This window comes from Euleptes europaea, chromosome 19, assembly GCF_029931775.1.
Source record: "Euleptes europaea isolate rEulEur1 chromosome 19, rEulEur1.hap1, whole genome shotgun sequence".
Classification (NCBI taxonomy): Eukaryota; Metazoa; Chordata; class Lepidosauria; order Squamata; family Sphaerodactylidae; genus Euleptes; species Euleptes europaea.
Genome location: NC_079330.1, coordinates 2,413,925 through 2,441,296, shown reverse-complemented (window position 1 = coordinate 2,441,296; position 27,372 = coordinate 2,413,925). Strand labels below are relative to the sequence as shown.

General features: G+C 49.4%; 1 protein-coding gene across 1 annotated transcript in view; it reads left to right on the top strand.

Moving 5' to 3' along the window:
- The window catches only part of DISP3 (dispatched RND transporter family member 3), a 28,231-nt gene extending 1,059 nt beyond the window's left edge, over window positions 1–27,172 (top strand). Inside the window, exons 2-20 of the mRNA XM_056865223.1 lie at window positions 1,513–1,732; window positions 3,510–3,646; window positions 5,284–5,418; window positions 7,738–7,898; window positions 9,249–9,388; window positions 10,678–10,823; window positions 11,340–11,501; window positions 15,188–15,349; window positions 16,282–16,407; window positions 16,661–16,797; window positions 18,362–18,543; window positions 20,129–20,259; window positions 20,949–21,124; window positions 21,266–21,392; window positions 21,980–22,125; window positions 23,110–23,269; window positions 24,639–24,752; window positions 25,215–25,381; window positions 26,810–27,172. Of these exons, the coding sequence (XP_056721201.1) occupies window positions 1,513–1,732; window positions 3,510–3,646; window positions 5,284–5,418; window positions 7,738–7,898; window positions 9,249–9,388; window positions 10,678–10,823; window positions 11,340–11,501; window positions 15,188–15,349; window positions 16,282–16,407; window positions 16,661–16,797; window positions 18,362–18,543; window positions 20,129–20,259; window positions 20,949–21,124; window positions 21,266–21,392; window positions 21,980–22,125; window positions 23,110–23,269; window positions 24,639–24,752; window positions 25,215–25,381; window positions 26,810–27,172 (3,092 nt within the window). The remainder of the gene's footprint in view (window positions 1–1,512; window positions 1,733–3,509; window positions 3,647–5,283; window positions 5,419–7,737; window positions 7,899–9,248; window positions 9,389–10,677; window positions 10,824–11,339; window positions 11,502–15,187; window positions 15,350–16,281; window positions 16,408–16,660; window positions 16,798–18,361; window positions 18,544–20,128; window positions 20,260–20,948; window positions 21,125–21,265; window positions 21,393–21,979; window positions 22,126–23,109; window positions 23,270–24,638; window positions 24,753–25,214; window positions 25,382–26,809) is intronic.
- The last annotated feature ends 200 nt before the right edge of the window (window positions 27,173–27,372 follow it).

The following is a 27,372-nucleotide window of genomic DNA, read 5'->3' as shown; positions in this document are numbered from 1 at the left end:
CAAAGCAGCCATTTTTCTCCAGGTGAACTGATCCCTGTTGGCTGGAGATCAGTTGTAATAGCAGGAGGTCTCCAGCTGCTACCTGGAGGTTGGCAATCCTAGAGCAGGGGTCTCCGACCTTTTTGAGCCTGTGGGCACCTTTGGCATTCTCAGACAGTGTGGTGGGCACGGCCACAAAACGGCTGCCACAGCTTGCCTTCAATCACAGTGGAGATCCTTGTGCTGTGGTAGCAGCTGCTGCCAAAGCAGTTTTTAAGAATCTGTGCAGCCATTCAGATCTCCAATAGCCGATAAGAAGCCTTGCTGGGCAAAAGCCCCACCTGGACCTGCCCTCTTTCTAAAAACACTTGGTGAGCACCAGGAAAGGTGTTGGTGGGCAGCATGTTAGGGACCCCTGGATTAGAGGATCAGCCTAAACAGCATGGTGAGAGCCAGTGTGGTATAGTGGTTAAGAACAGTGGTTTGGAGCAGTGGACTCTGATCTGGAGAACCGGTTTTGATTCCCCACTCCTCCACATGAGCAGCGGAGGCTAATCTGGTGAATTGGATTTGTTTCCCCACTCCTACACATGAAACACCCTGATTTGGATGGCCCAGGCTAGCCTGATCTCGTCAGATCTCGGAAGCTAAGCAAGGTCAGCCCTGGTTAGTATTTGGATGGGAGAACACCAAGGAAGACCAGGGTTGCTGTGCAGAGGAAGGCACTGGCAAACCACCTCTGTTAGTCTCTTGCCATGAAAACCCCCCAAAAGGGGTCGCCATAGGTCGGCTGCGACTTGAAGGCACTTTACACACACACACACACACACACACGAAGCCAGCTGAGTGACCTAGGGCTAGTCACAGTTCTCTTAGAGCTCTCTCAGCCCCACCTACCTCACAGGGTGTCTGTTGTGGGGAGGGGAAGGGAAGGTGATTGTGAGCTGGTTTGATTCTCCCTTAAGTGGCAGAGAAAGTCGGCATATGAAAACCAACTCTTCTTCTTTTTCTTTTTCTTCTTCTGCTTCTGTTTCTTCTTCTTGCTTCTGCTACTGCTACTGCTACTACTACTACTACTACGGGCAGATGAAATGTTTGTGGCCAGAGGCTGGCATCCTCCAGATCGAATGTGGCCTTGTAAATAAGCCCAGCTGCCCACTTGTAACTATGTCAGATATTTTCGATGTGTTTGTGATATGAATGAATTTCTGTGGTGCCCAAAATATGTTCCAAACCCACCCTGGACTAATTTTTCTGCAGCTTCATACCGCAGTAGAGCTGTAATGTTTTAATAGCTTTCGAACCATGTGGGTCTTGTAATAGGACCCCCGCAACTGGTCCTGCCGACGTGGTTTGAAACTTTCAATATTCCGGTTCCAGCATGCATAGAAAAGCATCTCCCGCGGCAGGGCTGTAACACGTCAAGGGCTCCACCGTCTGACATTATCGATCGCCGTGAGCGACAGAGCAAATTAATTGCAAATCAGATTGTTGTGGGCGAGTCCCAAGCCGGTTTCTCCTGCCTGCCTCTAGGTTCCCTGGAGCTGGCCATGACCCACCCCGAGTTCTACTGGTACGTGGACGAGGGTCTGTCGGCCGACAACATGAAAAGCTCCCTTCTGCGAAGTGAGATCCTCTTTGGGGCCCCCTTGCCCAGCTACTATTCGGTGGAAGACCGGTGGGAGGAGCAACGCAGGAAGTTCCAGAGCTTCGTGGTCACTTACGTGGCCTTGCTGGCCAAACAGTCCACCAGGTGAGAAGGAGGGAGTTTTTTGGTGATGTGTGGATAGGGTTGCCAGGTCCCTCTTCGCCACCAGCGGGAGGTTTTTGGGGCAGAGCCTGAGGAGGGTGGGGTTTGGGGAGGGGAAGGATTTCAATGCCATAGAATCCAATGGCCAAAGCAGCCATTTTCCCCTGGTGAACTGATCTTTATCGGCTGGAGATCAGTTGTAATAGCAGAGAGCCAGTGTTGTGTAGTGGTTAAGAGCAGTGGTTCGGAGCAGTGGATTCTGATCTGGAGAACCAGGTTTGATTCCCCACTCCTCCACATGAGCGACGGATGCTAATCTGGTGAACTGGATTTGTTTCCCCACTCCTACACACAAAGCCAGCTGGGTGACCTTGGGCAAGTTGCAGCTCTGTTAGAGCTCTCTCAGCCCCACCTACCTCACGGGGTGTCTGTTGTGGGGAGCGGAAGGGAAGGCAATTGTAAGCCAGTTTGAGTCTCCCTTAAGTGGTAAAGAAAGTCGGCATATAAAAGCCAACTCTTCTTCTTCATCTCCAGCTAGTACCTGGAGGTTGGCAACCCTGTGTGCGGATGACGCACATCTGAGAGCTGGAAGAACCCGCGCTTGAGGCTGCTCCTGCTAAAAGAGAAATGGAGAGGGGAGGAGGGATTGGCAGGACTTGCCGTGAAGGGTATCTTGCTGCCTCTCTCCTGCTGGGCGGTTTTATTGTCTTCCTGACTTCAATTATCTCGGATTACGTTTTGCTGGGAGCCTCTTGCTGAAGGCCGCCACACTCCCTGAATCAGCTGGTTTATTATACTTTTGTGCGTTAATATAATAAATGCTGATTAAGATTCCAGGTGGAATTGCTGGTTTGGGGAGCGGCGTATCAAACGTAGTAAACAATAGGGATCTTTTCCTCTGCACTGGCTGTCACCTTCTTGAGAACCATCTAATCCAGCTGCCCTTGGAAGGAAGAGCTGCTAGGCTTTTCTGTTGTTTGGAGAGATTCTCCTCTCTATCTCTCAGAGCGGGAAAGGGATCGAGGTTCGCTGTTTTCCTTGGAGGTGTCCCATTGCGTTGCTGGCTTGTCCCAATAGATGGAAAATTAGACTGACTCTCCAAAACTATTTAGTTCCAGTAAAATACCACACACACACTTTATATTTTATTTCTTCCCTGTGGGAAATAAGCATGCAATTCTCCATCTATGATGTTTTCCACCCTGACCTGGATGGCCCAGGCTAGCCCAATCTCACCAGATCTCAGAAGCTAAGCAGGGTCGGCTCTGGCCAGTATTTGGTTAGGAGACCTCCAAGGAAGTCCAGGGTTGCTACGCAGAGGCAGGCCATGGCCAACCACCTCTGATTGTCTCTTGCCCTGACCTAGATGACCCAGGCTAGCCTGATCTCATCAGATCTGGGAAGCTAAGCAGGATCGACCCTGGTCAGTTGTCCGGGAGACCTCCAAGGAAGTCCAGGGTTGCTACGCAGAGCAGGCAATGACCAACCAACTCTTTTTCTTGCCTTGACCTGGATGGCCCAGGCCAGCCCAATCTCATCAGATCTCAGAAGCTAAGCAGGGTCGACACTGGTTAGTATTTGGATGGGAGACCTCCAAGGAAGTCCAGGGTTGCTACGCAGAAGCAGGCAACGGCCAACTATCTCTGTTCCTCGCTATCCTTGAAAACCCTACACACACAGGGTCTCCATAAGTGGGCTGCAATTTGACAGCACTTTCCACCACCACCACCACCCCGATGTTTTCCAGGATGCCCTGACTTCTTCTCCTCTGTTTCCCTAGCAAAGTTCAAGTGCTTTATGGAGGGACGGATTTGTTTGACTACGAAGTGAGGAAGACTTTCAACAACGACATGATGCTGGCGTTCATTAGCAGCAGCTGCATAGCGGTCTTGGTCTACGTCCTTGCATCTTGCTCAGGTGAGCTGTGACAGAAATAAAGCCTCTCCATCTTGGGGTTATTTCCTGACCTTGCTTTGTTGGGTTAATGGGACAGAACGGCCCGCTAATGTTTTTATCAATGATGACTAATTGTCAGGAGAGGGTCTCCTCATCTCTCTGTTCAACTACCCATGAGACTTCTTCAGGTTCCTGTAAGTGATGCCCCTCCTGACATATTCTCATCAAAAACAAGCACGGTTTGTTTGCAGCCGCTGAATCAGGGAGGAGATCAGATTTTTGCAAGGTGGCTGGTTGGGTTCAAACATCCTGTTTTGGGTTTTGCTTCTCTCCTTGCTTCTCTCCTTGTGATGAGAGAATCTACGGTATATTTTCTTGCATCAGAATCTTCTTGTTAAAAAACCTGGTTATTCGTACATCAAGTTGTGTGTCCAGGGTGTAAAGGGATTCTCAACAACTGCAACAAAAATTAAGCTATCCAAACCCGACGACAAAGAGAATACACGAGATCAAAAAGGGACGCCAACAGCCCTAAGGGCCCATCTCTAATTTGGGGGATTAAGAAAGCAAGCCTTGGAAAAAAGCTTGAGGGGGGGTCACCCAAACCTCTCCTTAGCGCATAAATCTCAGGACAGTTCACGCACAATGGTATTTTGATGAAGTGATGGCTTCCCTCTGCCCACAAACCCTCACAAAACACTAAAGGTAGACGTATCGTGCCTTTTGGTTTCAAGGGCAGGACTTTCCAGCATGGTTCACTCCCTGATACTACAACAATCACACTAGCTACCTGTCTGCTCCCAAGGCCAGTTTAAGGTGTTGGTTTTGTCCTTTAAGAAGAAGAGTTGGTTTTTATATGCCGACTTTCTCTACCACTTAAGACAGAATCAAACCGGCTTACAATCACCTTCCCTTCCGCTCCCCACAACAGACACCCTGTGAGATAGGTGGGGCTGAGAGAACTCTTAATAGAACTGTGACTAGCCCAAGGTCACCCAGTTGGCTTCATGTGGAGGAGTGGAGAAACCAACCCGGTTCTCCAGATCTGAATCCACCACTCCAAACCATGGCTCTTAGCCACTACACCATGCTGGCCCTGCATGGCTTGGAGCCGAGGTATCCGAAGGACCATCTTCTCCCATACATTCTTCCCAAGGAATTAAGGTGGCTGGGAGAGGCCCTCTTGACTGTCCCCCCAATTAAAGAGGCTCATTTGGTGGGTACACGAGAGAGATTCTTTTCGGTGGCGGCTCCACATTTATGGAACAACATCCCCTCCCCACCCCCGGAAGGGCTTCTGGCTTCCTCCCTGTCCATTTTCAGGAGGCAGTTGAAGAGGGTTTTATTTAGGACTGCATTTGACTGATTCAGCTTTAATTTATTGGCAGCCCTAATTGAGATTTGAAACTGTCACCTTCTATGTGTTTTATGACTGTTGTTGTTTTATTTATATTGTCAGCCACCTTGAGTGCCTCAAGCTAGAAAGGCAGCTAACAAATGTTTTAAATAAAAATAAATGAATAAATTCGCACAGTAAGCGGAGAGGCTCTAAACACTCTCGGCAGTCAACCCTGGGCTAGCTGGGTGTGAATCTGCTCTCGGTCCGCTCTCTTGCTGAAGTGTTTCCACCACCTGTCTGTCTCCTCTCTCTCCTACAGTGTTCCTGTCCTTTTTCGGGATTGCTAGCATAGGGCTCAGCTGTTTGGTGGCCCTCTTCCTATACCATGTTGTGTTTGGAATCCAGTACCTGGGGATCTTGAATGGAGTGGCTGCATTCGTCGTCGTGGGGATAGGTAAGCCACTGCGGTGTGCACATTCCTGCCCCAGAAGTTTCCAGTCACTTGCCTTTCCCCTACTCGTCTCTCCCACTGCCAACACTGTGTTTGTATGCTCCTTGGGAGCAGGGCCCCTCTGAGGGCCATGGTCAGGTGGTGGTTGGGATTTTGGACTACAGAGGCCCAGATTCGAATTCCCGCTTAGCATCATTCTCACTGGATAACTTTGGGCTGCTCACTCTCCTTCAGCTTAACCTACTTTGTTGGTAGGATTGCCAACCTCCAGTTAGCAGCTGGAGATCTCATAAGATCATAGAATCATAGAAGCCTCCTGCTATTACAACTGATCTCCAGCCGATAGAGGTCCGTTCACCTGGAGAAAATGGCCACTTTGGCAATTGGATTCTATGGCGTTGAAGCCCCTCCCCAAACCCTGCCCTACTCAGGCTCCACCCAAAAAACCTCCCACTGGTGGTGAAGAGGGACTCGGCAACCCTATTTGTTGGATTGCGTGAGAATATATTGGGCCAGGAGGGAGCTACATTAGGCCACATTGAGCTCCTTTGAAGATGAGTGGGATTCAAACACGAGAAGGGGCCTTTTCTCAACAGCGAAGCATCTGTTTTGCATGCAGAAGGTTCCTGGTTCAATCCCCGGCATCTCCTGTTAAAGGATCTCCTCTGGAAAACACCTTTCTCTGCTTGAGATTCTGGAGAGCTGCTTTCGCAGTACAAAGATCGATGGCTTGGTTTAGTTTGCTTTATATACTTATATTTTTGGCTTCTGAAACTTGGTAAAGTATCATGTACATGTGTATATGTCAGCCTCTGAAGGTAAAGGGGATTTAAGTTCTTTCCCTGGTTCTTGAAGGGGCCATCCTCTGCCTTTCTTATTTCAGCCACAAATATATAAAAAATACGGTAATGTTCCCCGACTGCAGATGTTCAGATCCTTTTCCTGTATTATCACAGCCACCGCTGTGGCTCTGTTGCTATGCTTCCAGGTTGACAAGTCAATTTTTAAATCTTCTGCTCTAAATTCCAAGCATCTCCTTCGAGTCCTCTTGGCAAGACTTTTGATCTGCACCATCCAGCAGTTTATTTTGCAGAGGAGCCGAGGTCGGTCTTAGATCTCGCAAGCCTGGATTCTGCAAGGCTTTTATTAAGGCCCAAGAGCCGAGCTTGCGAGGGGGCAAAACAATATGAACCGCCGTCCGCTCCTGCGCCAGGAAATCGATCAAAACCTGAGCAGGGTTGCGAAGCGTTTCACTTGGCCAAGGAAGCTCAGCTCTTGGGTTAGCTTTGGCCACCGGTAAACAAAGAGCTTTAATTCTGAACTAAGCAGGGAGCATTCTTGGTTCGGTGGCAGAAGTTTGAAATGGGAAGCGGTGAGCATCCTAAAACCGGGAGGCTCACCCTAGGATGTGGGGGAAAATAATAAGCAGCGCTGAAAATGAGAAATAGGTCTCGGAAGCCTTCGTTTCCATGAAGCCGCCTTGTTTGGAGTCAGACTCTTGATTTGTGAAGCCAGCGTGGTGTAGTGGCTAAGAGCAGTGGTTTGGAGCAGTAGAGTCTGATCTGGAGAACCGAGTTTGATTCCCCACTCCTCCACATGAGTGGCAGACGCTAATCTGGTGAACCGGGTTGGTTTCCCGACTCCTCCACATGAAGCCAGCTGGGTGACCTTGGGATAGTCACAGCTCTCTTAGAGCTCTCTCAGCCCCACCGATCTCACAGGGTGTCTGTTGTGGGGAAGGGAAGGCGATTGTAAGCCGGTTTGATTCTCCCTTAAGTGGCAGAGAAAGTCTGCATATAAAAACCAACTCTTCTTCTTCTTCTTCTTCTTCTTCAATTTGGTCTTTTCTGATAGGCAGCTGCAGCTTCCCAGGGTCTCTGGGAAGGTATTTTCCAGTATCTGTTGAGATCCTTTATTTAGTTATTTATTGGGGTTTTTTTAATCACTGCTTACTCAAAGGGTCTCATGGCGACTCATAACTCTTAAAGATCCTTTAACTTGAGAAGTTGAGGATTGGATTTGGGACCCTCTGTATGGAAGATGTGTGTGTTTTCAGGCTTCCAATCATGTTAATCTCCCTTTCCCCAAGAGCTCAGGGCAGAGGACACCATGCTGTCCTCCATTTTATCCTTGCAACAACCCTGCAGAGTAGGCTAGGGGGAGACAGTGTGTGTGCCAATGGCCCAAGGTCACTGTGTGTTCCACCACTTGTCTGTGTCCCTTCTTCTGAATGTACACCTTCTCACACTCAGTCCCAAGAGAAGGACTAAGCAGGTGACCGTGTTTTCTGGTGTCACCCCTCCTCCTTTTGGGTTGCCCCAGGTGTGGACGACGTCTTTGTCTTCATCAACACCTACCGGCAGGCCACCCATTTGAAAGACCTCCAGCTGCGGATGATCCACACCATTCAGACGGCCGGCAAGGCTACCTTCTTCACCTCTCTGACCACGGCTGCGGCTTACGCGGCCAACATTTTCTCTCAGGTGAGCACGAACCTCTCCCTCCCAAGCAAATTCTTCTTCGCGGGCTAGACTCCCCAAAAAGAGAACCTAGAAATTGCCTGTTTGGATCAGACTACAGGTCTATCCAGGCCAGCATCCTGTTTCTGTTACAGGCCAGATTCCTCAGAACTCAGAGGTAGACTTCCCCGGAACATAGATGTTCCATTTCGCTATGGTAGCTAACAGTTTTTGATAGGTCTGTCTTCCATGACGTTGCCCAATTTCTTTGCAAGGCAATCTAAGCTGAAGGCCATTTGCACATCTGGAGAGGGGGGGGCTCTGTGGTGAATGCCATAAATCAGTTCAGAAGGGCTTTCTTAGTGTCATTCTTCAACGTTCTGCCAATCAACAGCTTTGCGGGTGGGGGGGAGCCCCAATTGACACTTTAGCCAATTAATCTTCTATTGGCTCAGTTTAAATGGCAGGAGTTAATATACTATTTTTATTTATTTATTGTAAAATCTGTTTTCAAGCACTTCTAAACCTAGATCTTGTGTCCAAGCTTAGGAATTTTGGCACTGAAGTTTTGAAGAGTTGCCAAAATTTCAAACCGGAGCAAAGTTTGACATCTGTTGGGGCCACAAGCGGTGATTTCTCTTCCGTTCCTATGGACGCATCATTGATTGACAGTCGGGATGGTTCTGAATTTCCCATCCTGGGGCTTCTTACTTGAAAAAGCACAGTTTTGGGTTCCCCTCTTTCTCATGCAAATAGATGCAGTGAGGTTTTTGTTTTCACTACATTTTCTGTTAGCTTGTGCCAACGCTTCCCTGTTAACATTCTGTACGCTTTAAATCAATTGTTTGTATTAACTGTGTATTCATGGATCGATGCAAATAGGCGAAATGAAAAGCCTTTTGCAAAGACCACATAGGAAAATAAATGAAAAGGGCATCTTTGGACAGCCACTGACTCCATCCTTCCTTAGAGAGCCAGCGTGGTTATTAAGCACGGTGACTCTAATCTGGAGAACCGGGTTCGATTCCTCACTCCTCCACATGAGCAGCAGATTCTAATCTGGTGAACCGGGTTGGTTTCCCCACTCCTACACATGAAGCCAGTTGGGTGACCTCGGACTAGTCACAGTTCTCTCTGAACTCTCTCAGCCCTACCTACATCACAAGGTGTGGGGAGGGGAAGGGAAGGGGATTGTAAGCCAGTTTGATTCCCCTTAAAAGGTAGAGAAAGTCGTCGGCATATAAAAACCACCTCCTCTTCTTCTTCTTAGCCTTCATGCTGCCTTTCTTCAGTCTCATTGTAGCCCTATTCGTTGCCTTGTTCCTGGGAAGATCCCAGACTGGGCTGCCCGATTCCCACCTGCTCTCTCTGCAGATCCCAGCCGTGCACGACTTTGGCCTCTTCATGTCCCTGATCGTCTCCTGCTGTTGGGTAGCCGTCCTCTTCACCATGCCTGCCGCTCTGGGCATCTGGTCGCAGTACCTGTCCCCTCTGGAAGACGCCTGCCAGGCCAGGTGAGACTTGCGGAAGCGCCTTCCATTGAAAATATTTCCAGGAGCCGACGTCACTTAGCAGCACAAAGACCAGGCTGGGGGTGCAGAAATCTCTGGCTGGAAACTTGCCTCCGTGCCAGCTGCTCTTGTAGCCTCAGACCCCCAACCTGTAACACGGGGGTCCCAATGCTGATCTATTGCAAACTGACTTTACAAATAGACTGAGTCAGTGCTGACCTACTTTATGGGGTTGTGGTAAGAGTCAGAATGAGATCCTGGAGAAACGCTTTGGCTGACATTAGTTCTGCAGTTCATGTCTATGATAATAATAAAAAAGGAGAGCCAGCGTGGTGTAGTGGTTAAGAGCGGTGGTTTGGAGCGGTGGACTCTGATCTGGAGAACCAGGTTCAATTCCCCACTCTTCCACATGAGTGGCGGAGGCTAATCTGGTGAACTGGGTTGGTTTCCCCACTCCTCTACATGAAGCCAGCTGGGTGACCTTGGGCTAGTCACACTCTCTCAGCCCTACCTACCTCACAGCATGTGTGGAAGGGAAGGTGATTGTAAGCCAGTTTGATTCTGCCTTAAGTGGTAGAGAAAGTTGGCATATAAAAACAACAACTCCTCCTCCTCTTCTTCTTCTTCATCTTCATCTTTGAGACCCTCTCCTGCAATTTTACTACTGATATAATTTTCTTTTATCATAATTTTGCAATTGTTATTGATGTTTGTGATTTTATTGGCCTCAAGACCTTCGGTTGAAGGAGCTTATTGTTATTAAAGGGAAGGAAATTCTTCACATGCAAATGAAAGATCTCTTTTATAAAGGAAATATGTCATTTATTAGTATTATAAGCAGCTCGGGTACATAGTGGCTGATTGAGTGAGCCAGTCTTGGTTGTGGACCATTTGGGGGGAGGAGCTGAGTTCTTATGGGGGGGGGCAACGGGTTTCCAGAGTTAAACCCCCTGCTTTTTCCGTTCTCCCCATCCCCAAATTTTCCCCCTGTTTGCATGTTGGCCAAGACTAGATTATTCTGGAATGCAGGAGAAGGGTGGGGGGAGAGGGGGGGCCTCTGGGCAAGCAGCAGCAGACGGCAGCCCTGTGCGCGCTTGAAGCTCTCCTGGCGCATTAGCAAAGGAAATTGCTTGCACCTCCCGCACACCTGATGCCTGCCTCCAGCGAGCGCTGCCAACAGTCAGCCTGCCCTTGGCTTCCACCTTTGCCAGCCGAATGGAGCCGCAGCTGTTAGAAAGGGCAAATCACTTCCAAAGGCTTTCCTCGGCAACTCATTCCTTCCTCTGCTGCAGCTGCGGTCAGAAGTGTGCGAAGGAGAACACCTTGCACATCTCGGACAGCCTGTTCATCTCTTCAGAGGCCACAAGCGGGCCCAGCCCAGGGACTCTGCCTTACCTGGACGACGATATCCCTCTGCTGAATGTGGAAGAGGAGCCAGGTAAGCATCTCCTCCCAAAGGGTGGCCACGTTGGTCCGCAGTAGAAGAGCTAGATTCAAGTCCAGCAGCACCTTAGAGATCAACAAGATTGTTTTGGGGTATAAATGTTCCAGAGTCAAACCTCCCTTCATCAGATCTAGAAAGCTTATACCCTAGGGTTGCCAACTTCCAGGTACTAGCTGGAGATCTCCTGCTATTACAACTGATCTCCAGCAGATAGAGATCAGTTCACCTGAAGAAAATGGCAGCCTGAGCAATTGGACTCTATGGCATTGAAGTCCCTCCCCTCTCCAAACCCCGCCCTCCTCAGGCTTCACCCCCAAAATCTCCAGGTATTTCCCAACTCGGAGCTGGCAACCCTATTATACCCTACAAATCTTGTTGGTCTGTAAATTGCTACTAGACTCGAATCTAGCAATCCAAAGATGTCCTGGGGGGCGGGGGGGGGGATGCTCAGCTTTCGTCTGTGATCTTTGCTACCCACGGTCTTGAATTTGTTCTCTGTTCCTCTGACAGTCACTCTGGAAATGGGGGACGTTCCCTTGGTCTCGGTTCTGCCTGAGAGTCTGCAGCTGCCCGCCAAGAAGGGCGGCCAGGGTCACCTGATCACTCATGTGCAAGACCTCCTCCAGCACTGGGTCCTGTGGTCGGCGGTGAAAAGCAGGTGGCTGGTTGTGGGTAAGTGGGGCTTGCGTGTTTAGAACTTGGACCCCAGAAACCATCTTGGGCCTGGCCAAAAAAGGCAGATTATAAATATTTTAATAAGTAAATCAAAAGAAATTGTGGAGAGGGCAGATTATTGTTTTGGGTCTTTTTTTAAATTAAACACCCAAGCTTCTAGCCCTTATGGCTGCAAAGTATATGAGCCAATGGCAAACCACCATCATCAGATCTTGGAAGCTAAGCACCATCAGCCCTGGTTAGTACTTGGATGGACAATCACTAGGGTTGCCAACCCCCAGGTAGCAGCTGGAGATCTCCTGCTATTACAACTGATCTCAAGGCAATAGAGATCAGTTCCCCTGGAGAAAATGGTCACTTTGGCAATTGGACTCTATGGCATTGAAGTCCCTCCCCTCTCCAAACACCGCCCTCCTCAGGCTCCACCCCCAACATCTCCAGGTGTTTCCCAACCCAGAGCTGGCAACACTAACCATCACCAAGGAAGACTTTGGTTGCTATGCTAGGCAATGGCAAACCACCTCTGCTTGTCTCTTGCTTGGAATGCCCCATGGAAAGGTGGGAATCACCATGAGTCAGTCGCAACTTGGCCGCATGTTCTTCTTCTGCTTCAGTTTGCATGAGGAAGAAGTGAAACTGAACCTGATATTTTTGGATGGAGGGCCGTCTATCACATTGCCTTTCCTCTGAGATGAGCTCAGGGGAGTAGTCATGGCTCTCTGCTCTCCCATTTCATCCTCAAGCTGATCCTGTGAGAGAGGGGTTAGGCCAAGAGAGGAGCAAGGGGCCCAGGGTCACCCCTAGGGTTGCCAGGTCCCTCCTTGCCACTGTTGGGGGGTTTGGGGGGGCAGAGCCTGAGGAGGGCATGGTTTGGGGAGGGGAGGGACTTTAATGCCATAGAGTCCAATGGCCAAAGTGGCCCTTTTCTCCAGGTGAACTAATCTCTATCGGCTGGAGATCAGTTGTAATAGCGGGAGATCTCCAGCTAGTACCTGGAGGTTGGCAACCCTAGTCACCCCCCCTCAAGCTTAATGGGTGCATGGTGGTTTGAACCCAGATTTCTCAGGTCCCAGTTGGACACTCTAACTGTTTCTGCCTCTCTGGGAAATCCAAAATGCTTACGAAATGCTGGCATCACTATAAAACGGGTTGAAAGGCAATGCAAATCCGGAGAAGCTGCAGTGTCCGTTCCAGGAGCCTCTCTGCTTGATGTGGCGGGGCTGGAAACTTGGCACTGAGTCCAGACCACAAATGTATGGAATCGTTTGCACGTTTCGGGGAAAAACCCTGCATAAATTTCCGAGCAACCTGCGCCACTTAATGACCCATTGAGCCGAACGCAGCTTGCCAGCCATCTGTGGCAGCCCGCCCAGGTCCATCAACCTGCTGCCCTGTTTTTGCTGCTCTCAGGTAGACGGCGAACCCAAGAGGTTGATTAAGCACCTGGCAGGCTGATGTTCGTGGTTGGCAGGCGGCGCTCGGCTCAACGGGGCACCGTTAGTGTGGGAATCGCTTTCCCTTCTCTCTCGCTCTTTTTCTTAGCATTAAAATGTTTTTGCATAGAGGGCTGTGGGGAGTCCTTCTGAGTAGCCGGTTTGGAAAATACCGCTGCCTCTGCTGATTCCATTACTCTCTCCCCTCCCGCACACACACACACTACTCAATCAGTTATCTGCTGCTCAATCGGCTGTTACATGTTTGCAGCTCGGTTTAACGCCATTATGTTTGAATTGGTGTTACAGGTTTTGGGGTATTTTTTATCAGCCTCCAGGTTAGATCTGGTAGATGGGGAAAGATGTAAAATATAAATGTTTAGATAAATAGATCTGAGTTGATGTAGTAGTAGTAGTAGGGTTTCCAGCCTCCAGGTGGTGGCTGGAGATCTCCTGCTATTACAAGAAGAAGAAGAGTTGGTTTTTAAAGCCGATTTTCTCTACCACTTAAGGGAGACTCAAACCAGCTTACAATCGCCTTCCCTTTCCCTCCCCACAACAGACACCCTGTGAGGTAGGTGGGGCTGAGAGAGCTCTTAATAGAACTGTGACTGGCCCAAGGTCACTCGGCTGGCTTCATGTGTAGGAGTGGGGAAAGAAATCCAGTTCACCAGATTAGCCTCCGCCCCTCATGTGGAGGAGTGGGGAATCAAACCCGGTTCTCCAGATCGGAGTCCACCGCTCCAAACCACCGCTCTTAACCACTACACCCCGCTGGCCAATAGAGATCAGTTCCCCTGGAGAAAATGGCCGTTTTGGCAACTGGACTCTATGGCATTGAAGTCCCTCCCCTCCCCAAACCCTGTCCTCCTCAGGCTCTGCCCCCAAAACCTCCCGCTGGTGGCAAAGAGGGCAACCCTAAGCAGCAGTAGTAGTAGTATGAGGCTAGACTACTGTAATGCACTGTGCATTGGTCTCCCCTCAAAATCAATTCAGAAACTCCCATTGGTGCAGAATGCCGCAGCTGTTATTGGGAGCTAGATGGAGCATGCACGTTACTCCCATTCTACAGTCATTCCACTGCCCCCCCCCAATCAGTAACCGGGCTCAATTTAAAGTACTGGCTATCACAGACAAAGCCCTTCATGGCCTTGGACCCTTGTGTCTCCAAGACCATCTCCCCCCTTATGCGTCGCCACAACAGCTTCTTTCACCCAAGCAAGGCCTTCTGCAAGAGCCAACCAGCAAATGGGCAAAACCTACAGCTGCCTGTACGCATGCCTTCTCCATGGTGGCCCCCACCTTATGGAACGGCCTGCCGGAGGAGGTCAGGAAGACTCCCAGTCTCCTGGCTTTCCCCAAACTATGCAAAACTAAATGATTTACGAGGGCTTTTCTACGCAGGTAATAGGGTAGCACTGTCCAAAAGGCTTCACACAGGTGGATAAATTATTGGGGACTGTGGTCTGTACTACCGTCTGTAGTTGCTGTGGGTTGGCTCCCGTTGCATAATTTTGTATGGTTTAATGTGTCAGGTTAACGCTTATGCTTTGCTCCAGTTCTGTTTTTTAGACTTCTGGTTGGATCTGCAACCCAAATCCTGTTTTACATTGTTTATTGAATGTGTCCCGTCCTGTCGATTGTACTGCCTCGCTCTGTGTAATCCGCCTTGAGTCCGAGTGAGAAAGGCAGGCGATAAATGGAGTCAATAAAGAAATATTATTACTAGCCTTCTCAGGCTGCAGGAAAAGCCCTAAATTAATCCAGACAGATCTGTTTATAGGAAAGAGAGGAGAGTAAGTTCACTCCTGGTGTGGCCAGTGTACAATTATGTGCAGATTTTTGTAATCGAGATCAAGAGGTCAGAACCGTGCATTTGAACCATTGCATGTACTTTTAGGATCCACTGATACATACTGGAACACTGGTATCTCAGTACTGGCCTCTTTGTTTTTTCTCTTCCATCTGAGCACGGTTAGCTAGATCTCGGGGTCAGCCTAAGAGGGCTAAACCTATGGTGAAAATTCAAGAAATGAATAACAGGAAACAATTGAAAACATTCTCAATTAAGCCAGAGGCCTTTCCTTAACGTTATGAAAATGCATTATCTGGCTACAGATCCGCTCAGGACATTTTCGGTTGGGTAAATCTTATTACCTGCGCATGTTCTGGTGTTGTAATTGTGTTATATTTCAGTTTTTAATAAAACAGTCAGGTGCGCCTGAATTCTCACCCTGTCTCTTCTTCCAGGGCTGTTCTTGACCGTTCTCATCCTCTCCATCTTCTTCGCCAGCCGACTTCGCCCGGCGAGCCGCGCCCCCCTCCTGTTCAGGCCTGACACCAACATCCAGGTGCTGCTGGACCTCAAGTATAACCTGAGCGCTGAAGGCATTTCGTGTGTCACCTGCTCCGGTGAGTTCCACCAACCTGAGAGATGGTGGCAGGGAACTGCTGGACGCTGACGGTCCCAAGCCACATGTCAGTCCCAGCTTGGTTTGCTCTGTAGGGGCCAGCTCTGAAAAGCTGCTTTGCATCAAGGGATAGAAACATAAAGTTGGAAGGAACCTCAAGGGTCATCTAGTCCATCCCCCGCACAACCCAGGACATTCTCAACTACCTCCCCCCGCCCTCAGTGCCTCCTGCTCTATGCCCAGAGGAGGCATTTCATTAAAATTTATTCCATGGTATCCAATCCCAAGTGGTTGTGCACAAGTGTGCTATTGCGGATTCACAATAACCCTGCAAGGTTGTTTCGGCTGAGAGGGTCCCTTCCCAATGTCACCAACTGATCAAAGGATGTAAGGATGTAAGAGCTGAGCTGGCTCAGACCTAAAGTCCATTGAGCCCAGCGTACTGTCTCCAACAGTGAGCAACTAGAGTCTTCTCCAAGCAAGCCATGAAGGCTTTAGTGCTTTTTCCTTCTTTGGTCCGAGCATCCAGCAGTCAGAGGTACGCTGCCCTTGAACATGGAGAATATACCGAGCTACTGCAACTTGTAGCCATTTTATAGCCCTTTCTTCCACGAATTTGTCTATATCCCTTTTTAAATCCTTCTAAGCTCATCTGGCAGTGAACTTAAATCTCGCCATTTTGGAAATCCTTGAAAATTCTTTCTGCAGTTCATGGCGCGTTACAAAGAGTAACTAAGTCCAAAGTAAGACTGTTCCCTTCCCCTTAGGGGCTTACAAAGATGCCCAAGTCCTTTTCAATAGGGATATATATGGCATGACTCAATGGGGTGGCGGGGGGGGGAGTTCTTTTATTGATGTGGGGAAACCAGAAGCCATGCTTAACTGCTGTCCATCCTAGGTCTCCTTTCTTCCCTGACTAACCTTGTGCGACAGGCTTGTTTCAGGAAAAGCCCCGTAATCTGCAGAATAACATCCGCACCTCTTTGGAGAAGAAGAAACGGGGATCGGGGCTGGCGTGGGGCATTCGCGGGAGTGCCGCGGGTGACGGGGTTTTGCAGGGTGAGTGTGTGAGCATGGCTCTTATCTGTCCTTCTCCATCTCCATAACCAACCCCATGCACACATGCCATGCATTTGCCACCCTATTCTTCGCCGTAAAGGAATACGAGAATTGATAACCCGGACGGGGGAATCCAGTTAATGGACTGCCTCGGTCCACCTTCCTCAAAGATCACATCTGTGCTTCTTCATCGCAATGATCTTTGCTACCAAAGTCACTGCTCCTGGCTGACATCTCTTACTGTGTTCTCTAGACCCCCAGGGGACAGTCTACATCTTCAGATCCAAAAGCAAAGGCCGGCCAGCCGTCTACAGGTTCTCCCTCAATGCCACTGTCTCAGCTCCATGGCAAACTATGTCCCCAGGAGACGGGGAGGTCCCCTCTTTTCAGGTGAGTTGCAAGGGCATCTGTCAGTGCTGAGACATCTAAGAGGAAAGACGGCACTCTTCTCTCATGAATGCAAAGCCAGAAATTGTGGAAGGAGGGAGTGGAAATGGGAAGCTAATTTGGAACCTCCGCTTTCCTGGCATCTCACTGTGGGATATATTTACAAACTGCATGTATTCTAGCTCACCGTGCATACATGCAGAAATTCACAATGAGTGCCTTCTGGAATTTCTCTTTTTGTCTATAAAACGGTGCATGTTTCTAGTCCTCGTAGTTCATATTTTCCCTGGCGACGCCTGTTGGAATAGCATGTGTTGTGGGGAAATCGGAGTAATATTTCTGGTGGTTAGGTGGCTGGATGTCTTTGCCCTTTCCCATAATCCTCTGAAGCAGAATCAGTTATGCAAAATAAGCATATCTATGCAAATTACGTTGATTAATTAGAACTGCAGACTGCATCTTTGCTTGGTGCAGAGTTTCCTAGCGTTAGGGTAGCTTGGGGTGCAGCTTGGACTCACCAATGCTTGAGAGTTGGCAAAATGGGTTGTATCACTTCGGCTGCAGGTGGGGGATTGCGTGACTGAATGCTTCCCCATTGGCAGGGCCTGCAAACTTTCTTCCAGGCCTCACAGTGAGCTAGCCATGGTGCTGACTGTTCCTAATGTTCTAGACCAGGGGTGTCAAACATATGGCCCGCAGGCTGGATCCAGCCTCTTGAGAGCTCTTATCCGGCCAGCCGAATCAGCCACACACAACCCTACTCTCAATCTGGGCTGCCGAGGCATGGCCCGGCCCAACCAAGTGCCATTTATGTCATATCCGGCCCTCGTAACAAATGAGTTACGACACCCCTGTTCTAGATCCCTACCAATACGCCCCGCCCCACCACAGGAATAGTTTGAAGTTTCTCATCTCTGCTCTTTCAGCCCCTAAAACCCCATGTTGACGCTGCTCCTCCTTCTGCCTATCAAACCTGATTGTTTACTTTCAGGTTGATTTTTTACTGTAAAACATACACACTTTTTCAACATTATTTGTGTATCAGTCAGTTAGCATTCTACGTATAAATGATATCGTTGTTCACATAAATACCGGACGTCGTGCATGCAGGATACAAACCAGGCTACAAAGCCATCTTAGAAAAGCAGAGAATGCTAACCGTTGCCAAAAATAAAAAGGAATACGAAAGACACTCTTCCCTGCCCCCTGGACATTGACCTCAGACAGGAGATCCCCCTCTAAGAACACCCCACATCTGGAAAACTTGCATATCAGGTAGAAATGTAAACTAGAATCACACACACATACATATGCAATGTAGACTTTTAGTAGAGAGGACTATTCAGTCATGCAGTCCTCCCATTGCAGTCTCAGGTGGTGCAACAATCCAGAACTGCTTCCCACGCCGTCTGCTGCTTGCGTAATGGATCAGTTTCGTACGTTCTCGCCAGGCTGGCTGCAGCCCCTCGCAGGGGCAGACAATGCGATGCTAATCTCTTTTGTGCCCCCTTTCCCGGCTCCGGACAAGTGTAGTGAAGTGTTCTGTTTTCATTAATCCATTGCTTAGGTGTATAAAGTTCCTTACGGTAACTTCACCAAGAGGCTGACCGCTTGTATGTCCACAGTAGGGCATCTCCAACAGACGAGCCCCAAGAAGTGGATGATGACTACCCTGTCCTGCGACTCCAAGAAGGGATGGAAATTTGACTTCAGTTTCTACGTGGCTGCGAAGGAGCAGCAGCGGACGCGGTAAGTGGATCTGGTCGGGCACAAAGCCCTCGGAACGTGCAGTTCAGTTCTTGTGACGCCCAGCTTCAGGTTTCAAAAGCAAGTTCTTAGCCCTCATGGTTGCAGCAATAAGCTTCACAAGGCAGTTGTGTGCATGTCTGCATCCTTTGCATTATTTTCCGCTTGGATGCTGTACTGTAGGAAGAATTTTCTAACAGAGCGGTTCTTCAGTGGAACAACAGGATTCCTCGGGAGGTGGTGAGCTCTCCTTCCCTGGAGGTTTTTAAGCAGAGGCTAGATGGCCATCTGTCAGCAATGCTGATCCTATGACCTGAGGCAGATCATGGGAGGGAGGGCATCTTGGCTATCTTCTGGGCATGGAGTAGGGGGTCACTGGGTGTGTGTGGGGGGGTAGTTGTGAATTTCCTGCATTGAGCAGGGGGTTGGTCTAGATGACCCTGGTGGTCCCTTCCAACTCTATGATTCTAGGATTCTATACTGCGCATTGACCTCACCACAGTTCAGGGCCCGGTGTGTGATCCAGCCTCCAATACTGTTGACCCAACTTGTCCCAGTTGTTCGGAAATGGGTTTAACTGGGAGACAGTAGTTTTCCTAGGTTTGGAATTTTAGCCATTCCAGAGAACTACAGTTCCCATTATTGATTGGTTGGTTAGTATATTTGCATTTTGCTTTTCTCCTGAATGAGGACCCGAAGAGGCTAACAATACACAGAGAAAAATATGCAATTTCAAACCAGAAAGGGAGGGCAGGCTTCCAGTCTCGAAGCAAGTCTTCTGTCTCTGCTAACTGATCTTCTACCCCTCTCTAGGCCTCGACCCTCAGGCTAAGAGCCAAAGGGCAAGAGCCTCTGGCATGCCTCAGTGAAAAATCTGCATACAGACAGCAGAGTAAACACAGAGAGAGATTACTCACCCTCTGCTAACCAGCAGGATCTTCCCCAGTTCTTACCCAGTCCCTTTCTCAGAAGTAACACCGACATTCGTAAGCACTCCAGTTAGTGAGGGGCATTCATTTACAAATTGAAAAGGCCCTTTTGTTAGCGTAACCAAAAGGAATGGGACAAATGAATTTGAAAAGAAGTGAATACAAAGATAACATATCTGTAGTCTGAATCTGATTTAAATTTAATAAATGTACCCTTGTTCCTTATTCGAGTTATTTTCTGTGATTCAGGCTCACATATTTAACAACTGAGCTGTGCCACTAATAAGCTGCTGTTTTCATGTGCGCCGATTCTCCTATATTTTATTATCCCAATTTTATGTGTGCTGATCTTCCCTTAACTTCCGCCGGCAGGAGAGCTACATGTTTCTAATAGACAGCTTCTGTGACTTTCATAGCTGTGGGAGAAGCTGAAATTAAGAGCTGAGACATTTCCCTACACAGTATCGCCATACTGGGAAAAGCTGTCCCTACTATTGAGTTCTATTGTAAAATAACCTAGCTTGTGACATCTGCATGGAAGGAGGAAAACGGAGACACTGGACTAGTTCTGGAGCTTCCTCCAAGCCCAAAGGAATGAGTGGCTCTCGTTTAGCTTTTGCTGAGCATTGTGGTTCATTAGTAACTCTTCTTTCTTCCAGGAAGCTCTATTTTGCCCAGTCGCACAAACCCCCTTATCATGGCAGGGTGTGTATGACGCCTCCCGGCTGTCTCCTGAGTTCTAGCCCAGATGGGCCCAACAAAGGCTTTTTGTTCGTCCCCAGCGAGAAAGGTGAGTGGCCGAAGAAATCATTGGCAGCTTTCAATATGGCTTCTAGCGTGGCATGGTGGTTAAGAGAGGTGGTTTGGAGCGGTGGACTCTCATCTGGAGAACCGGGTTCGATTCCCCACTCCTCCACATGAGCAGCGGAGGCTAATCTGGTGAACTGGATTTGTTTCCCCACTCCTACACATGAAGCCAGCTGGGTGACCTTGAGCTAGTCACACTCTCTCAGCCCCACCTACCTCACAGGGTGTCTGTTATGGGGAGGGGAAGAGAAGGTGAATGTAAACCAGCTTGATTCTTCCTTGTAGTAGAGAATGTCGGCATATAAAAACCACTCTTCTTAAAGAGTTTTTAATGAATGACTCTATCCCTGAAGTCACATTAAAGGTGGCGGAATTTTTGATGGAAGATGTCAGGACTAGGATCAAAGTTTAAATCATATTTATATGGGAAATGTATGGATTGAGGATTCTTGTGTACCGTCTATGCTACATTTCTGAGAATATGCCAATAAAGGTCAATTTGATTGACTGATTGACCACTCTTCTTCTTTTCCTTCTCCTCCTCCTCCTCCTCCTCCTCCTCCTCCTCCCCCCCCTCCCCAGGAAGACAAATTAGAAAACTCCATGAAAATAGATGGATTTCACACATTCCTAACTGTTACCCTTCCGCTTTCTTCCTTTCCCCCTCTGCAGCCTCTCCCAAAGCCAAGCTTTCCATCACTTCTGGATTCAACCCTTGTGGGAGTTCTGGCTGTGGGAAACCAGCAGTGCGGCCGTTGGTGGACACGGGTGCTATGGTGTTCGTGGTGTTTGGAGTATTAGGAGTGAACCGCACCCGGCACATGGACAACCACGTCATTGGGGATATGGTACACAGGTCTTCCTGCATGGGTTGGTGGGTGAGTGGGTGGGGAAAGCAGACCTCCCCTGTCTGCCCACCCTTCCCTTCTTGGCCAAAACTGTATTGTCTCATGTGGTTCTCTCCTGCTGTGTTTGTCTCCTTGTGAAAGGGCAGCGTCATCTACGATGAGCGCTTCGACCTCTTCAAAGAGATTGGCAACTTGTGTCGGATCTGTAAGGCGATTGCTGGGAACGCTGAGCTGGTCAAGCCGGGAGGAGCCCAATGCCTGCCCTCGGGTATGGCCTTGCCAGGCCTTTGAGATGCCGTTTGGAGCCAGCATGGTGTCGTGGTTAAGAGCAGTGGTTTGGAGCGGTGGACTCTAATCTGGATTTGATTTCCCCCACGTGAGCAGTGGAGGCTAATCTGGTGAACTGGATTTGTCTCCCCACTCCTACACACGAAGCCAGCTGGGTGACCTTAAGCAAGTCACATTCACTCAGCCCCACCTACCTCACAGGGTGTCTGTTGTGAGGAGGGGAAGGGAAGGTGATTGTAAGCTGGTTTGATTCTTCCTTAAAAGGTAGAGAAAGTCAGCATACAAAAACCAACTCTTCTTTTTCTTCTTCTTCTTCAGAGGAGGGGCATGGAGCCGTCACTTTCAATGGGATACTGGCTCTTGTCCCATTGTTCACAACTGGGATAGAATCATGGGATCACAGAGTTGGAAGGGGCCACACGGGCCATCTAGTCCAACCCACTGCTCAATGCAGGATCAGCCTAGAGCATCCCTGACACATGTTTGCTGGGTTCAGCAGGATTGTCTGGATTCAGTCGTGGGTGTTAACGGTTGTGGGCCAACAGTCCCTCTTCTGTCTCGTTCCAGGTTACAGCATCTCCTCCTTCCTTCAGAGGCTCCACCCGGAGTGTAAGAATCTTCCTGAGCCGAACCTCCTTCCTGGGCAGCTCTCCCACGGGGCAGTAGGAGTTAAAGACGGAAAAGTACAGTGGATCTCCATGGCCTTCGAGTCGGTGAGGGTTCCCCTGCCTTTTTTCTTGTCACCAGCTCTTGTGCCTTGAGGGGGGGGCTTTCAGCTCTCTGGGAGGAGCAGGGGTGTCACAGATGGAGGGAAAGATCAATTTTTCAAATAATAATAATAAGATTTTTTCTGAACAGCTCCCTGGAATTTAGCAGTTCTTCACAAGGGGTATTTATGCCAAATGTGTACTGACTTCATGTTTTTAGGTGTTTTTAAGAGGCAAGCAAGATTCCAGTCCTCATTGGTACTGGTTCCAAAATGGGACACGTACAGTATAGCCAACCCATGCAGACACCAGATTAACCAAAGCTTATTTTATATTCCAATAGTCAAGTGTGGCCTAATTTGGGGGATCCCCTTAGGTTTGCATAAAAATCTGAAAGTGAACAAAAAATACATTGGGGAGGTTTCCATCCTTCCCCCAAAACAATAATATTGTCTGTACATGCGCAAACATATTTACCTCCTGGTGTCCTGGGAGCCCCGCCAGAACTGGCTGTGGTAGTGGCGGAGTCTGGGGAGCCGCTCCGGTCCCAGGCCCCACAACCATTGCGGCCAGGGCCAGAGGCAGCTGCGGAGGCCTGGAGCCACTCCTGGGCCCAGCATACACGCGTGCTTTCTTAAGTCTAATAACGTCAGGCAGCATATCCCTCACTCAGTGGGACATTGGCTGGGCAGAGAGAGAGAGAGAGGCAGAGATCCAAGATCTCCAGGTGGATCAGAGGAGCATGCCTATAGTATCAGGTGCTGTGGAGCACAGGCAGGATAATGCTGCTGTAGTGGTCTTGTTTGTGGGCTTCCTGGAGGCACCTGGTTGGCCATGGTGCGAACAAACTGCTGGACTTGATGGGCCTCCTGGGTCTGATCCAGCATGGCCTTTCTTCTATTCTTATGTAGGGGTCTCTCTGTGGGTGAATGTTTAAGTCCATCACATGCCCAAGTTTCTTTTCTACCCCTCTCCCTCTTTCACTTCCAGACCACCTACAAGGGGAAATCCTCCTTCCAGACCTACTCGGATTATCTCAAGTGGGAATCTTTCCTGCAAGACCAGCTGCGCCTCTTTCCCGAAGGCTCAGCCCTGCGTCGGGGCTTTCAGACCTGTGAGCACTGGAAGCAGATCTTCATGGAGATCATAGGCAGGTGGCCTTCTGTCTTCCTGGGGGGCCCCAAGGTCAAACACCATCCTTGTTGTAACTGGTGGGGGAGAGAAACTCCTAAGCATTGAGTAAGGTTGCCAACCTCCAAGTGGTAGCTGGAGATCTCCTGCTATTACAGTTGATCTCCAGCTGATAGAGATCAGTTCCCCTGGAGAAAATGGCTGCTTTGACTATTGGACTCCATGGCATTGAAGTCCCTCCCCAAACCCCACCCTTCTCAGGCTCCGCCCCAAAAACCTCCCACCAGTGGTGAAGAGGGACCTGGCAACCTTACTTATAGGGTTGCCAACTGCCAGGTATTAGCAGGAGATCTCCTGCTAATTCAACTGATCGCCAGCCGATAGAGATCAGATTGCCTGGAGAAAAATGGCCGCTTTGGCAATTGAACTCTATGGCGTTGAAGTCCCTCCCCTCCCGAAACCCCGCCGTCTTCAGGCTCTGCCCCCAAAATCTCCCGCCAGTTGCGAAGAGGGACCTGGCAACCCTACTTATTTATTGTTGGTGGTAATTCAGCAGCTTGGGTCTCGCTCCCCCTTTCTGGTGAGGGTGAAGGAGTTCTGCCACCAGTTTGTTCACTTCGGCCAGGAAGGAAGTTCAGTGGTCAAGCAGACCTTTCCAGACTTCCTAGCTGAGGGGTTCCAGGCTTCAGCACAGGACTTTATGCCTGCGAAGCATGTAGTGACCCCCCCTCCCATTTTGCTCTCTGCATGGACAGTGCCTGATCAGTCAGTGCGGTGTAGTGGTTGGAGCAGCCGTTCCCACACATTTTGAGGCATGGAACTCTTTTCAGGAGAGAATTTCATCACAGAACACTAATTTTCACCTAGCACCTATATACTAAACCAAATGACAGCAGTATTTTTCTTTCCAATCTCTTCACGGAGCACTAGGAGACGTTTCGCGGAGCACCAAGTGCTCCATGGAGCACAGTTTGGGAACCTCTGGGTTAGAGTGTCAAAACATGACTGGGGAGACCTGGGTTCAGGTCATGAACACATGGCCTTATAATGAATGAGACCATTGGTCCATCAAAGTCAGTATTGTCTACACAGACTGGTGGCAGCTCTCCAGGGTCTCAGGCAGAGGTCTTTCACATCACCTACCCCCTGATCGTTTTAACTGGAGATGCAGGGATTGACCCTGAGACCTTTAACATGCCAAGCAGAGGCTCTGCCACTGAGCCGTGGCCCCTCCCCAATAATAATAACTGAGATCTGATGAGCTCAGGCTAGCCTGGGCCATCCAGGTCAGGGAATCTATACCCTACACAGAAGTAGTTATGCTACTTGGTAAACGGTTGCAGATGGGGAGAAATGCATCTCACTCTTTTTCGCCTTCTTCCTTCCAGGTGTGCAAAGTGCCCTATACGGCCTCATCCTGTCCCTGGCCATCTGCGTCTCCGCCGTTGCCATCTTCACCACTCACGTCCTCCTCCTGCTTCCGGTCTTACTCACCATTTTAGGTATGGAAGACGGAGCTCTGCCCAAATGAGCCAGGCCACGGGTTTACCAACTTGCATATTGAGTCACTTGTAGGGGTGGATTTCCCATGGAGGCATCCCAATCAAAGGAAACACAAAAGAGAATTTGAATGGACCCCAAAGAAAACTTGGAAACTCCTTAAGCCAAGTTTTTGCTTTAGAAAGTTCAGTTTGTTTGCAGATGTTTTTTGCAAAGCTTGAAATGTTTTGGGTACCTTTTGAGAGTTTCCTTGTCTTTTGGTGTTCTTCATAGCCGCCTCCCTTTTTTCCTGGTTGGCTTCAGTCTAAAGGCCAAACTATACATTACTTTTTTCTGGGTTTCCCAGATGTGACTTGCTTTCACCGCAGACACACAGCAGCTGCAGGGAACATCCTTTTTAAGGCCTATGGGGCCCGGTTCAGCTCAAGACCACAGCACTGACACCCTCCCTTTCCCTCCTGCAGGAGTCGTGTGCCTCGTAGTGACCATAATGTACTGGTCCGGCTGGGAGATGGGGGCGGTGGAAGCCATCTCTCTTTCCATACTCGTTGGCTCCTCCGTCGACTACTGCGTGCACCTGGTGGAAGGCTACCTTCTGGCAGGGGAGAACCTGCCACTTCACCTGTTAGAGGTGAGCCGGGGGGGTTTCTCGGCCCCTCAGGGAGCTTGCAGGATGTGTCCAGGTGGCAAAGCGAGTTCACGTACGATTATAGGGGACAATGTCAGGTGTTCCCCCTGTATGTAAACTCGCTTCCAACTTCGGTCTCCTTTGCTGGCTGCAGTCCAGCTCTGCCAAACAGCTCCTCCTGAGTTTGGTTTCCTAGCAGCCGCCAGCTGTCGACGCTCATTAAAGTCGCACTCGCACCTTCTAGCCGATGTATTGTAAAGTTCTCCATCCTGCGAAAGGCAGGAGGAAACCTTTTCCGACAATTATGAAGTTCCTGGGGAGGAAAGATCTTTACCTGCTTTGTTCAAAGGAGAGGAATCGTCTTCCTTGTGCCACAACCCTCCTTTGCTGAGACTGTGGAGTTGTCATTTCTGAAATGGGTCCGAAGGTCTGTAGTGGTTTTATAAATAGATCAGTAACGGGGGGGGGGGGGGCAGGGGGGAATGCTAAACAAGGCTGCAATCAAGTAAACTCCAGCTCATAGCAGGGTGTAGGGAACTGCGTATATATATTTATATAGATATAAAGATGTGCAACTAAGTGACTCATCAAAGGGTGAAAAGCTTCAAATGAATCTCCTAATGGTATTTTGCCTTCCACCTGCCAACTGTGTTGTTGACTGTTTTTCTCAGCCTGCCATACAGTCCACGTAGAATCATAGAGTTGGAAAGGAGCACCAGGGTCATCTAGTCCACCCCCCTGCACAATGCAGGAAATTCACAAATACCTCCCCCCACACCCCCAGTGACCCCTACTCCATGCCCAGAAGATGGCCAAGTTGCCCTCCCTCTCATGATCTTCCTAAGGTCAGAGAATCAGCATTGCTGACAGATGGCCATCTAGCCTCTGCTTAAAAGCCTCCAGGGAGGGAGAGCTCACCACCTCCCGAGGAAGTCTGTTCCACTGAGGAACTGCTCTGTTAGAAAATTCTTCCTATGTCTAGATGGAAACTCTTTTGATTTAATTTCGAGCCATTGGTTCTGGTCCGACTTTCTGGGGCAACAGAAAACAACTCGGCACCCTCCTCATATGACAGCCCTTCAAGTCCTTGAAGATGGTTCTCATATCCCCTCTCAGTCTTCTCCTCTTCAGGCTAAACATACCCAGCTCCTTCAACCTTTCCTCATAGGACATGGTCTCCAGACCCCTCACCATCTCTGTTGCCTTTCTCTGGACACCTTCCAGCTTGTCTACATCTTTGTTAAATTGCGGTACCCAAAACTGAACACAGTACTCTAGGTGAGGTCTAACCAGAGGAGAGTAAAGCGATACCATCATTTTGCATGACTGGGACACTATACTTCTGTTGATACAGCCCAGATGTGTCTGTCTGCCTCTGTTTGCCCACAAGTCCTCTTTTCTTTTCTGTCCCCCTCCCCCAACGACCCTCAGGACCCCAGCTCCAGCCGCCAGTGGCGCACTATCGAGGCGGTCCGCCACGTGGGGGTGGCCATCGTCTCCAGCGCCGTGACCACCGTCATCGCCACCGTCCCCCTCTTCTTCTGCATCATCGCCCCTTTCGCAAAGTTTGGCAAGATCGTGGCCCTCAACACGGGCGTCTCCATCCTGTACACGCTCACCGTGAGCACCGCTCTGCTGAGCATCATGGGACCCGCGGCCTTCACGCGCACCCGGACTTCCTTCCTCAAGGCCCTGGCAGGGGTGCTCGTGGCCGTGGCCGTGGGTCTCTGCATTTGCCTGGTGTTGCTAAGAAGCGGATTCAAGATCCCCCTCCCCAATGGGACGGTCCTATAGTTCCACCCCCCACGCAAAAAAAAAACCACAATCTCTTTCAATTTCCTTTTCCATCCCCCTTTTTTTGAAAGTGGAGAACCGCAGGAATCCTGGGAGAATGAATGTTAAAAGGCAGGGATGCACCAGGAAGAATCCGGGAACTTGACCTTTCTCCCCACTCACAATTTCCTGGGTGCCGTGTTTGTGTGCACGGTCAGCCC